General features: G+C 54.1%; 1 protein-coding gene across 5 annotated transcripts; it reads right to left on the bottom strand.

Moving 5' to 3' along the window:
* Positions 1-5,425: 5,425 nt before the first annotated feature.
* HEXIM2 (HEXIM P-TEFb complex subunit 2) lies at positions 5,426-11,777 on the bottom strand. 5 transcript variants are annotated; one of them, XM_005896026.3, is made up of 3 exons: positions 11,690-11,777; positions 9,690-9,784; positions 5,426-6,420 (listed from the first exon to the last, which is right to left on the bottom strand). In XM_005896026.3, the coding sequence occupies exons 2-3, from the start codon at positions 9,759-9,761 to the stop codon at positions 5,626-5,628; spliced, it is 867 nt and encodes a 288-aa protein (XP_005896088.1). In that variant the 5' UTR covers positions 9,762-9,784; positions 11,690-11,777; the 3' UTR covers positions 5,426-5,625. The 5 variants fall into 5 exon arrangements, with proteins under 5 accessions (XP_005896088.1, XP_070246073.1, XP_070246074.1 ...); XM_070389972.1 differs by lacking the exon at positions 11,690-11,777 and adding an exon at positions 10,805-11,352 and having other exon boundaries at positions 9,690-9,787; XM_070389973.1 differs by lacking the exon at positions 11,690-11,777 and adding an exon at positions 10,805-11,352.
* Between the last annotated feature and the right edge of the window lie 397 nt (positions 11,778-12,174).

The raw sequence follows: 12,174 nt of genomic DNA, 5'->3' as shown, positions 1-12,174 counted from the left end.
CACAGGCAGCCAGGACACAGCGGCCAACTGGGGAACCAGCTGCTCAGTCTGGCCCCTGCCAGGCCAGCCCTGTGCAGTCCCTTCGCTCCCCTAGACCCACAAGCTCCTTTCTCTTTGAGGGGGCAGGGATGGAGGTTCAACCAGGGAGAAATAGGTGAACTGAGCCCTGTGGAAGGCAACAATCATATCTCCCTCATTCGGGGAGACAGGAACGAGGCTTCTCACACCCACCTGTCTTAAAGACTTGGGGTCCAGGCAACCCCTTGGTCCTGACAGGAGCTGTCATCCTAGGGAGGCCAGTGGAGGACAAAGATGAGGCAAGTGGGGAGAGAGGAACTCCCAAGAACCACCTTGGCTTATGTGGTTTAGTGGCTAAGTCTAGCAGGCTGCCGTCTATGGGGTCGAACAGAGTCGGACACGACTGAAGCGACTTAGCAGCAGCAGCAGCAGCATGTCTGACTCTTGGTGATACCATGGATTGTAGCCTGCCAGGCTCCTCTGTCCATGGGATTTCCCAGGCAAGAATACTGGAGTAGGTTGCCATTTCCTCCTCCAGGGGATCTTTCCCACCCAGGGACCGAATCAGGGTCTCCTGCATTGCAGGTGGATTTTTTTTTACCAAGAATTTACCAAGAATCACCTTGGACTGGAGCTATTCACTTCAGGATTACACAGTGTTCCAGAATGTAGTAAAATTTGTAGCTGCTTCCATTTGAGAGCACCGCCCACACAGCTGGCATTTCGCTAAGCCCTTAACTTACTTTATCTCTTTGAAGACAGGAGGACACTGTGGTCAAGAGTTCCAGAACACAATCAGACTGAACCGGCTGCCACTCCAGTGCAGCAGGAGTTATGTGGCCTTGGGCAAGTTTCTCAACCTCTCAGAGCTGAAGTTTCCTCATCTCATGCCTCTGACCCCAAACTGCGGTATTACACCGTCCCCTGGGGCCATCTTCACTGCCTGGGCCTGGCAGGAAGGAGCCAAGAGGATCAAAGAGGAATATTTTTCAGGTCAGGCTCCACAATCCCAGACAGAAGCCTCCAGACAAGGGTATGATCTGAAGGCTGAGGATACTAGACTGGCCTGAAGTCCCCCAGGCCGGTGAACAGGGGAGGGGAGGCCCCTGAATTAGGAGCAGAACTGGGATCTATCACAGACCTCGGGGGGTTTCCCAGGTGGCTCAGTGGTAAAGAATCTGCCTGCCAATGCAGGACACAAGGCGATGTGGGTTCAGTCCCTGGTTCAGGACGATCCCCTGGAGGAGGAAATGGCAACCCACGCCAGTATTCTTGCCTGGATTTTCCAGGGACAGAGGAGCCTGGCGGGCTGCAGTCCATGGGGTCACAAAGAGTCGGACATGACTGAGCATGCACACACAGGCCTCGAGACTCCTGGCCCAGTGCTCCCTCGACCATAGGCCCTCAGAGAATCCGCTTTTGACGTACAGACCCCAGGCGACTAGGTTTTTCCTCTTTTCTCTACCCCAGAATACCCAGAATAAGTAAATCCATAGAGTCAGAAGGCAGATAGGTGGTTGCCCGGGCTGGAGAATGGCGGGAATGGGTATGGGGCTTCCTTTGGGGCTGATGATGTTTGGAACTATTGTAGATGGAGCTGACAGTTGTATACATTGGGAAGGTACTAAGTGCCACTGAATTGTTCTCTTTAAAATGGTTGATTCTATGTTAGGTGAATTTCACCTCAATTAAAAATAAGGGTGTCTGGGCTTCCCTGGTGGTCCAGTGGTTGAGAATCCATCTGCCAATGCAGGGGAAACGGGTTTGACCCCTGCTCGGGGAAGATTCCACATGCCCAGGGGCAACTAAGCCCGTGCACCACAACTGTCGAGCCCATACACCTAGTGCCCACACTCTGCAACAAGAGAAGCCACCACAGTGAGAAGTCTACGCACCACAACTGGCAAGTAGCCCCATTCGCTGCAACTAACAAAAGCCCTCGAGACACATCGAAGACCCGTTGCAACTAAAATAAAATAATTAATTTTTTAAAAAGGGTGCCTGGGGAATTCAGCAGTGGTCCAGTGGTTAGGACTCTGCACTTTCACTGCTAAGGGTGCGCGTTCGATCCCTGGTCAGGGGACTAAGATCCCGCAAGCCACTAAGGCGCAGGCAATAAATAAATACAATAAATTTAAAAACCATAAGGGTTGCTACAGGTAAGAGATTACAGGAAGAGCAGGCAAGTGTCAAGGCAGGAAGGTGAAGGAGGGCCTGAGCTGTGAGGGAGGGAGAAGGATGTTGGAGAGTTACAGAAACAGGGACATTGGCGGGGTGGTGGTGGGGGAGGCTTTCCTAGGCTGCCAGGGAGGTGGTCTGGAGAATGTAGTTGGTTGAGGAAGCAGAGCTGGATCCTGTAAACTTGGGAGCCACTGCCCTTTAGAGGACGGAGGGAGAACCAGAAGAGGGAGTCGGGCAGGCGCTTTGAGTGTTTGCTTCCTCTCAGACTTTAGACTGGAAGCTCCTGGGGGTGGGGGCAGGGACCTCATCTTCGCTGTTTTTAATTTTCTGAGCAGAACGTCATCAAGGTAGGCAATTCCTTTAGAAACCCTGACACCAATGGAATGAAATCAAACACGTTAAGCAACAGGAAGATCACCCACCGCCCACCCACACCCTCACGGGGGAAGTGAGGCTGGCACTGGGCTGAGTGCGGGAGCCACCTCCGAGCAGCAGGGGGGCTCCCGAGACTTCCCAGGGCCAAGAGGCTACCCCTCACCCCTTGCAGGCCCCAGAGCCCTCAGAGGGCAGCACCCACCGAGGGTCTGGGATGGGGGAAGGGGCTGGCTGAGCACCTTGGGCTCCTTTGTCAGACCCAGGAAGGAGAGTGGGGGCAGCTACAGGAAGCAGGGGGGTGAGGAGCTCCCTCCGGAATCTATCCCCCCACTTCCCTCCCCTCCAGCTTTGCACAGCTCCTGCACATGCTCAGTGTGCCCTTGAATTGGGTTGGCTGGGGGAGGGCATTGACTGGCACCCCCACTTAAAGGGCCAGTGCCATCCTTGCCTGTGCCCAATGGGGCAATGGGGCAATGGGACCTGGCCACCCTCTTCACTCACACTGAACAACTTCATCTTGACCCCCATTCCCCTTTCCTGGCAAGCTCCTCCTGCCCTGTCACCTCTTATTCCCTGACCCCACCGCAGGTAGGGACTGTCCATTGGACACAAGGGTGTCCACCTTAGGTGGGGAAGAGAGAAGGATCCCAGACTAGGGGTATGCAGTCTCTCCTGGGAACTATCTGCCCCTCTGGGCCTCCATCCCCCAACCCAGGAGACAGAGAAGGTCCTGGAAAGCAAATGAGCTGGAGGGAATGAGGCCCTGGGCATCTGCTCTGGAAAGGCCTGGAGAGGAGAGAGAGTGTCCAGGCCCAGCTTGCCCAGCAAACAGGGTGATGGGGGCTGTAACCTGGAGCTTCCTCACCGAAGTGGGCTCCTGGGAGAGGGAAAAGCAGGGAGGCAAAAAGAAACCACAGCACAGAGCTGGCTCCGCCCAGTGCTGAGGGTTAGGGGCACTGAGGTCAGGACCCGATGGGGGTAGGGAGCGATACTGACTCTTCACCGATCCTTCTCAGCCCCTCCTGACACTCTCCCAGCTCACACCCTTCTCTTTTTTTTTCTGTTTTCTTGCCCAATCCTGGGCCCCACTAGCCTTGGAAAAATTACCCCACCTCGGTGTGACCCTGACCCAGAGCCCTTCAACCATTGTGTATGTGTGTGTTGGCATTATGGCAGCTTTTCGGTCTCCAGGCTCCTCAGCTCCTTGGCCGAGAAAGGCCAAAATCTTCACCTGTCCCCTCCCCCATGTGCAACTCCTGCCTGCTCAGGGACACACCCCCAGCACCCTCTCCCTCGACACTGCTCCCACACCCCTCCCCCTACACTCTCAAGTCCTCTGGAATCTTCTCTCCCCTCCTAGTTACTTTTACACACACACACTCACACACACAGAGGCCTCCCGGTGGGTAAACAACTCTGTCCTGGCCCTGGCCCTCCCCTTTCCCTCTGGCTCCATGCTGAGGAATGCAGCCGCTGGGAGGCTGCCTGCGCCCTGCCCAGGGGCCTTCAGGCCCTTGGCTAGCACCCCCCAGGGGAAGGCCAGCCTAGGACCAGCTTTCCTGGAACCCAAAGCGGCTTCCTCTCTGAGCCTAGGGCTTTCCGTCTGCAAAGTGGAAACGATCATTCCCCCAGCCTTTTCCTGACAGAGCTGTCTGGGCTCAGAGGGGAGAGGGCTAAGACTCAGCCAGGGCTGGGGTTGGGGGAGACCCCAAAGATGGGAGATTCTGCCCTCATAAAAACCCATCCCTTCCTAGAATCTGTTCTGGCCTTGCTTCTGGTAGAAGACGCTGGTGAGGCCTGGGTGTGGCAGGGTAGAAATGAAAGTTATCCTGGCAACACAAGGGGTTTGTCAACATTTCCATCCCAGCAGCTCCTAGGCCTGAGCCCTTCTCTCCCTCAACGTGGCCTGTCAAGATGAGTTTTCCTGAAACGGAGGTTAGGCTGGGCCAGCCAGGCTTCCACCACTCCCTGAGCACGGTGGCAGAGCCAACACACGCTGGTTGACTAACTTCCCCTCCACCACCGCAGCCTGACACTCTGCAGCCACAAGAACAAGAGACAAGATGCCTGGGGAAGGGTGGGTCTGAGTGTGAGGGGGCGTGTGAACTCGATTCAGAGCCCATACTGCTGGTGTGTTGGTGGCATATCCGGGCTGACTCAGCTCTCCATTAGACAGACAGGTGAGGGGCTCACCTCCGAGGGAATTAACCACACAGGTGATTAAGCTAAAGGAGCAGGGATGCACAGGTGCACAGCAGGCCTCCAGCTCTTCTAAGGATCAATCCCCTGTCCCACCAGCCTTGGGGTTATTTTCCATCAGGAGAAAATCTCCCTTGAGCGTTTACACGTAAAGTGCCCTTCTCGGAGGTCAGAGGTCAAACCTGACAACTCACCTCCTGCTGAGAGACTGGAGGGGGGGCGTTTAGGGAGACTGTTAAGGACAAGGAGACACAAGGTCCCCAGACCTTGTCTAGCCCAGCCCTCTACACTGTGGAGAGAATAGGGAAAACACAGGGAGCCTGGGAATAAACCCTGAAGAAACCCCTGGCCTTGAGCCCAGGCCTTTCTCCTCCAGGGAAACTCCCAGTTCCTCAAGGCAATCTGGCATCTTAAGTCTGGCTCTGGCTGAACCTGGTGGTTCCCTCCCTCCTCTGCCTTCCCCTCTCTAAAACCTTCAGAGCAGTTGATGGCTCCTGGATACATGGAGCAGATTTCAGGCAACCAAGACACGGAGAAGCCCCCAGGGCAGGGGTCTCCCAGGCTTGAGGCAGCCCCAGGCCTCTCTGGGAAGAATGGGCTTTGATTCTTTCTCACAGCAGCCCTAGTGAAACCAATGCTAGTCACTCCCATGTGATTTCACCAAAATCATTTAATTCCTTTGTGAAAAGTAACATGACATCCAAGAACAAATTGTGGACATGACAAGGTAGAAGCCTGAGCCTGTATTGGCTGTTCTCAGGGAGAGCAGGGAGACTGAGACCTGTCTCCTTAAGACTCAGCTGGCCTGAGGGTACACTCCTTGAGTCAGCCTGGCTGGGGCAGGGGGCACCCCTAGCTGCCCGGCTGCCCACCACGGCGGCCACCTTCTCGGTTCCACATCTCATTCTCCTGCCGAAGTCGCTGGTTCTCCGTCCGGAGCCTCTCTACCTCGGCAGCCAGTTCCTCCACTTGGTAACAGGGGCGCCAGTTGGTGCATCCCCGCAGCTGCCGCAGCCTCCTCATCTCCTCCTCAGCTTGGGACAGCCGCCTCTCCAGATCCAGGTAGTCTCGCACCAGTTCCTCCTTGCTGCGGCCCTGCAGGCTCTCGGTGTGATACCGCTCGTAGGCCTCGGAGAAATCCTTCTGCTGGAACTCCCCACGAGCACGGCCCTGCCCGTCACTGTCCCCGGCCTCACTCTCCCCGCTGGAGCCTGGGTGGGAGGCCCCCTGGGGCACATCCAGGTTGGGCTCCTCGGGGTCTCGGTCGTTCATCAGGAACTGGGTGGTGTTGTAGGGTGCTACAGGCTGGCCTTTGGCGAACATCTCCTCTCGGACCCGGGAGGCCCGCTGGCTCTGCCTCTCGTCCCGCTGTTGCTTTTCAGCCCAGCTGAGCTCCAAGTAGGGCCGCCAGTGCCTCTTGCGCTTTGAGGGCCGCCGGCGGTGTTTCTTCCGGGCCAGCATGGCCTCTGCGGAACAAGCCCCTAGGCTCTGGGTGCGGGGACTCCTACCATTCCAGCCCAGGCCACCGCCAGCCCCAGGACCGTCTTCCTCCTCTGAGTGGCTCTCCATCCGAGGGGTCAGGGGCTGGGAACCTCCAGGGTCATGAGGCTCAGGGGATGTTCGGGGGCTCCCACAAGTGCCAGAGATCTGAAGAGAGAGGACAAAGGAGGAAGGATCACAGACGGCCTCTCCCCAGTGGTGGAATCCTTCTCTGTTCACCCAGCCTGAATCCAACCTGCACACCTTCTACAACCATCTGTCAGTTTATGGGCTTACCTGTCTACTGTCTGTCCTCTAACCCTCCCCCAAGCAAACCCATGCTTGGGTTTGGGGAGACCCAGAATCTTGCCTGCATATCTCACTCTGTAATGTCAATACCTGCAACAGTATCTGGCATAGAGTAAACATTCAATAAATACTCTGAAACAGGATGGAAAGTTGCTCATGATGTATTTGCTTGATCAGAAGCCCAAACAGCACTTGCTCTTCCCTCTTTAGAAAGCTTCTCTTACATGGATGGGCCCAGAAATTATTATACTGAGTGAAGTAAGTTAGAGAAATATCATGACACCCCTTAAATGTGCAATCTAGAAAGAAATGATACTAGTGAACTCACCTAGAAAACAGAAACAGACTCACAGACTTAGAAAAAGAAATTTTGGTTGCTGTGGGAAGGATAGTAGGGAGGGATAGTTAGGAGTTTGGAAGGGACATGTATACACAGCTATATTTAAAATGGACAACCAATAAGGACCTACTGTCCAGCACACAGAATTCTGCTCAATGTTATGTGGCAGCTTGGATGCTAGGGGAATTTGGGGGAGAATGGATACATGGATACGAATGCCTTGTGTGTGCTTAGTCGCTCAGTTATGCCCAACTCTCTGCCACCCCATGGACTGTAGCCCGCCAGACTCCTCTGTCCATAGGAGTTTTCAGGCAAGAATACTACAGTGGGTTGCCATTTCTTTCTCCAGATTTTCCCGATCCAAGGATCGAACCCATGCCTCCTGTGTCTCCTGCACTGCAGGTGGGTTCTTTACCACTGAAGTCCAGGTGACGCAAGTGGTTAAAAAAAAATCTGCCTGCCAATGCAGGAGGCATAAGAGACGTAGGTTCTATCCCTGGGTCAGGAAGATCCTCTGGAGGAGGGCATGGTCACCCAATCTAGTATTCTTGCCTGAAAAATCCCATGGATGGAGGAGCCACAGCATCACAAACAGTTGAAGACAACGGAAGTGACTTAGCACAGCATACACACACGTATCGCCGAGTCCCTTTGCTATTCACCCGAAACTATCACAATAGTTAATCAGCTATATTCCAAAACAAAATAAAAAAATTTTTTTAAGAAGAAAATGAAAACTTACCTTTCAGGCAAAGCTAGTTTCCTGGCAAATGCCCTGTACTATCCCACAGAACCCCCTTTTAGAAAGGCCCCAAGCTTAGCGCTTTGCTTAATCTCTGCTGTCACTGTCTTGAACTTCTTAGGAATTTTGAATTAGAAGCCCCACAATCTATGTGGCCAATCCCGCTTCCAGCTATCTGCATAGCTGATTCTTTTTCGTCCCTTAAGGTTTAGTTCCAATGTTAGCTCTTCAGAGGCCCTCCCTGACCATCCTATCTATGTGGCCCCCTCCTCCCCTTCCTAGTGATTCCCTGATATGTGACAGTTAGTGTCCCACTTAGCATTAGCACATTACTATTTACCATCTTTCTCTCCCCTAGAAGAATGGGTCCTGTCTGTTTGGTTCATCACTGTGTCGCTATGCATGGCTCAAGGTGAGTGTTCAATAAATACATATTTAATGACATAAGCCCAGAAGGGGGGGGGACCCAAAAGATATCAGAACACGAGACTCTCTTTTCTGTCACTCCAGGGTGAACGGAGTGTATTTATTCCAGGCAGAAGTTGGAGGGCCAGGAAAGCACTAGGGAGAGGAAGGGCCAATCTCCAGTCTGTAGCCCAGAGAATTCTAGAACTTATCTAAGAGGTGGAAAGGATTCTGTCAAGAGTGTGTGTGTTCATGGCATCTGTTTATCTCTGTCGTGGTGAGGGTGGGAGTACTGAGTGCGGGGGGAGGGGAATGAATTGCTAGAAGTTTGTGGTTTGGGGAATTCTAATAATAACTACTAGCATTAGAACAGTGTTTTATAATGTTTAACACATTATACGTTGTGTTCAGGGATATCTGAGCATGGGTCTATTCAAGCATAGGGTTTGTCCTGGGAGGTGGACACGGTCCTATAAGAGCTGGAGGAGTGTTAACATGCATTTGGGAGACCCCAAAGTCCTCTTCATAATTTGGGATGGGGTATTTTGGGGGTGTGTGTGTATGTTGTTGGTTGTGTTGTATTATTACTTTACCTGCAGAGAGAGTATCAATGACAGGCTGTGTCTCCACCAGTGTCTTGGGCCAACTGAGAGCTTCTGCTCCATCCAGGAAGAGGCAAGGCCACTGGGAAGTCTGAGCTGCGGGGCTTACTTGCGTGTGCACAGTCATCCACCCATTCCCAGCCCTTAGCAAATGTCCTGCAGGAGCTTACCCCCACCCAAGCCAGCCCTGCCCTCAGCCCCACATGCCGCCTCCCTCCTAAAGGCCTGTCCCTCTACCACCATTACCACTACTGCAGGTAAGCTGTGTGATCTGGATGACTCATTTGCCCTCTCTGAACCTGACATGCCATGTACTCCAAGTTAAATAAATCCAGAAAATATACTGGAGGTAGCTAGGTATGGAGGGTCAGAGGGTAAGCATTCCCTCCTTACCTATAGGTAGCTGAGGACTAGGGGAAAAGAATGGGCAAGGTGGGGGCGGTGAGACAGCACACAGGTTGGGAGGCTTTGGGCTCCTGCTGTTGATCAGAAGGTGATGTTCTCTGAGGGCCTGATACAATCTGACTCTCCCCTCTCTCCTGGGTGATTTTCTACCCCCGAAACCCAACCTAAATTACAAACCAATGGCTCAAACTCTTCTCCCTGCTTCAGACTTGGTTCTCAGCCTAGACAAAAATGCAAGGCAGGGTTCTGTTGTTTAAGGCCCTAAGCTTAAATCCTAGGTCTTCTGCTTGCTGGCTGCATGATTCTAGAAAAGGCACTTCAGGGGACTTCCCTCACAGTTCATGCTTCCACTGCAGGAGGTGGGGGTTTGATCCCTGGATTCCTGGTAGGGGAACTAAGATAGGAAAAGGCTGCCTGGCCCGGGCAAGAGGAGGGGAGGTGTGGAAGTAGGTAAGCATTGACAGAAAAGCATTTTTTGAGATAGCATCTGGCATGTTTCTCAGTGCACAGTAGGGACTCATTTAAAAAATACTGGTTTCCCAAATCCACCACCACATCTGAGACAAGAAGCCACAATCCCAGTTGGCAGGATCCACCTTCAGGGCACTAAGGTGGTTGGGAGAATGGGGCTTACCTTGGCCTCCTCCAGGGCAGCTGGTGGTGGTTGGTTTGGAGAAGCCACCTTCTTCTGTTCCCAATCTTTCATCAGAGGCCTTTAACTAGTGACACCTGCTTTAAATAACACAAACTTAAGTCCAGAAGGAGAATTTTCAGGAGGATTCTGGCTGCCCAGCAAATTTTTACCAAGGCAGCGGCAACCATTTGTAGCATCAGACCTACATACCCTCATTTTCAAATAAAGGGCAGGAAGGCTGCCTCCACCCTGGTTTTCACACCTCCAAGCAGGGAGGGGGTCAAATGGGGATCAGGGAACCATCTTTCTAGCCCTGTTCCTCAGGTCCCAGGCCAGGGCTTACATCTTATTCTTCTGAAAGTCACCGAGGCCAAAGCAAGCAGCTAGGCAGCTACAGAGGAGAACCAAAGACGGGGAAAAGACAGCCTGGGGAGGCAAATATACAGCAATGATCTGGAGAGGCAGGGAGTGGAGTGGGTCAGTGGCTCTGACAAGCCTGAGGAGGAGTCCTTTCCCCACTGCCTCCAGAGGCCCCCATCTTGACTGCAACCCCCCACCTCCATTCCGCGCTGGGCTCCAGAAGTCAACGCCCCAAGAGACACGACTGAGACCTGGGCCCAGCCTGGGACTGAGGCCCTTTCATCTACAGGGTTTGGCCGGCTTCCCTCCTCCTTCTCAATGGCAAACAGAAGAAAGGGGCAGTGATGTCTTCGCGCTATAGACAGCTGGGAGGGAAAGCCAACTGGGATAAGGATGGATTCCTTGGAAAGGGGGAAATGATCCGGAAAGGAGATTTTGCAAAGGCAGAACTGACCTATTTGCTGTCAGGGGCTATGCACAGGACTACGTCTGTGTGTCTTTCTGTGCGACCGCCTGTCTGTGCAATTCCAACGCCTCAGCCCTACCCACTACTGCAGCTCTGGTGAAGCCGCTCAGGCACTGAGCTTGGGGGGAGGAGGGGAGGAGGGGAGGAGGCCCTTCCCGGGGGCCCCCTCCCCCCACGGCCCCGCCCGGCAGCGCGGTCCCTGCTGGGGGTTGTAGTTCTTCTACCTGGGGAAGCAGGATCAAGAGCCTGTCACGTCAACAAGCACACAGAAAACTCAAAACCCATCTACCCTTTCGCGAGCGGCATCCCGCGCTCATCGATGTCTCCTTTGATTGGTCCATTCACCTGTCAATATTCTTCCGTTCGTCAACGATTAGCTGTGCGGAAGCACAATCAGACCCGCCTTCCCTACCTCAATTAAAGAGTTCATTGATGGCGTTAATCTTTACTGGGCAGAAAATAGATCCGGCTGAAGGGGGAGGGGCTTGGGCGCGGAGGTATCCTCGGCCCTAGAGGCAGGCGACGAGAAGGATCGGTGGCCGCCGCCGCCATTTTGGGCTGGGAGGAGGCAGCGGAGGGACTCGCTGCGCAGTGAGAGCACCCCATGGGGGGTGGTCCGGGCGCGGGGAGAGGCCGGGCCGAGTGGGCTGCCTGAAGTGGCGGCGCCGGGAGACGGCGGGGAGTGGGACCGGGGGCCGAGGGGGTGCAGGTTTGAGTCTCTCCGGCCGGGCCCGGTCCTCAAACCGTCCCGGCAGCCCCGCAACCTCGCCTCTCACAGAGGGCGGGGTTCTTGGGTAATTACCCCAAATTTCCCGAGACCCCAACTGGGGAGAGACCGGGTGAAACGACTGCCCTTTGCTCCTACCACGGGGGCTCTGATCCTGAGGCCGAACTCCGCTAAGTTCTTTCCCCCACCCCCATGCGGCCTGGGTATGGCGGCGAGGCCCGGCGGAGCGGGACCCCCACTTCGATGGGCATGGTGGGGGTGACGCCACATTCCAAAGACTGGCGCCGCGGGGGCGGGTGGAGGTTGCAGCTCCGGCCGCGCGTCCCTTTGGCGTGGCAGTCAGCTGGAGGCTCCAAGTCCGGAGAGCCAGGCGCACCCATCATCTCCCTCCATGCACCAAGGCCACCCCGCGGCCAGGGCTGTGAAAAGGAACAGCCTTCCTCCTACTGTAGCAACCACTAATTGTCCCCAGGGACCAGCTAGTTCGCGGCACGTGCAAATCTCTGAGCGCTCTTGCCCTTGAGATTCCTTCTGTCCAGCCCCGATTCTCAGAACGACCTGACCTCGCACGTCGTCAGCCGCTTTGGGAAACTCCAAAAGTGTGCTGTTCTCTTGAAAGTTTACACCAAAGCGGGGTGGGGTTTTGCCCTTTGCAAAGTTGGGACACAAAGTAACTTGGGAGTCGCCACTGTTCTGGGAATAAAAGTGGAGTGGCCCATTTCGGTTGCTTCAGGAACATCTGTTTGCATTTTGAAATCTGAGCCATAACTTTTACCAAAACCTTTGGAGAAAAGGCCGCCCTCCTAAAGGAAAAAAAGAACTAATTCCAATGTAATCTTTATAAGACTACAGATTCTTTCCAATTTAAAGAACTTTTCTCCCACAAAGGAAGCAAAATGGGGGAGTATTTTGCCACTAATGCATTGTTAGTG

Source organism: Bos mutus, chromosome 19, assembly GCF_027580195.1.
Source record: "Bos mutus isolate GX-2022 chromosome 19, NWIPB_WYAK_1.1, whole genome shotgun sequence".
NCBI classification, from domain to species: domain Eukaryota; kingdom Metazoa; phylum Chordata; class Mammalia; order Artiodactyla; family Bovidae; genus Bos; species Bos mutus.
The sequence above is the reverse complement of the archived record's forward strand: the minus strand, read 5'-3'. Positions and strand labels throughout refer to the sequence as shown.

What these genes read in the sequence shown, in the direction of transcription:
- HEXIM2 (XM_005896026.3), bottom strand. Translation starts at nt 9,761, where the DNA reads ATGAAAGATTGGGAACAGAAGAAGGTGGCTTCTCCAAACCAACCACCA. An exon ending in CTGCCCTGGAGGAGGCCAAG is followed by an intron (nt 6,421 to 9,689) that starts GTAAGCCCCATT and finishes CTCTCTCTTCAG; the next exon opens with ATCTCTGGCACTTGTGGGAG.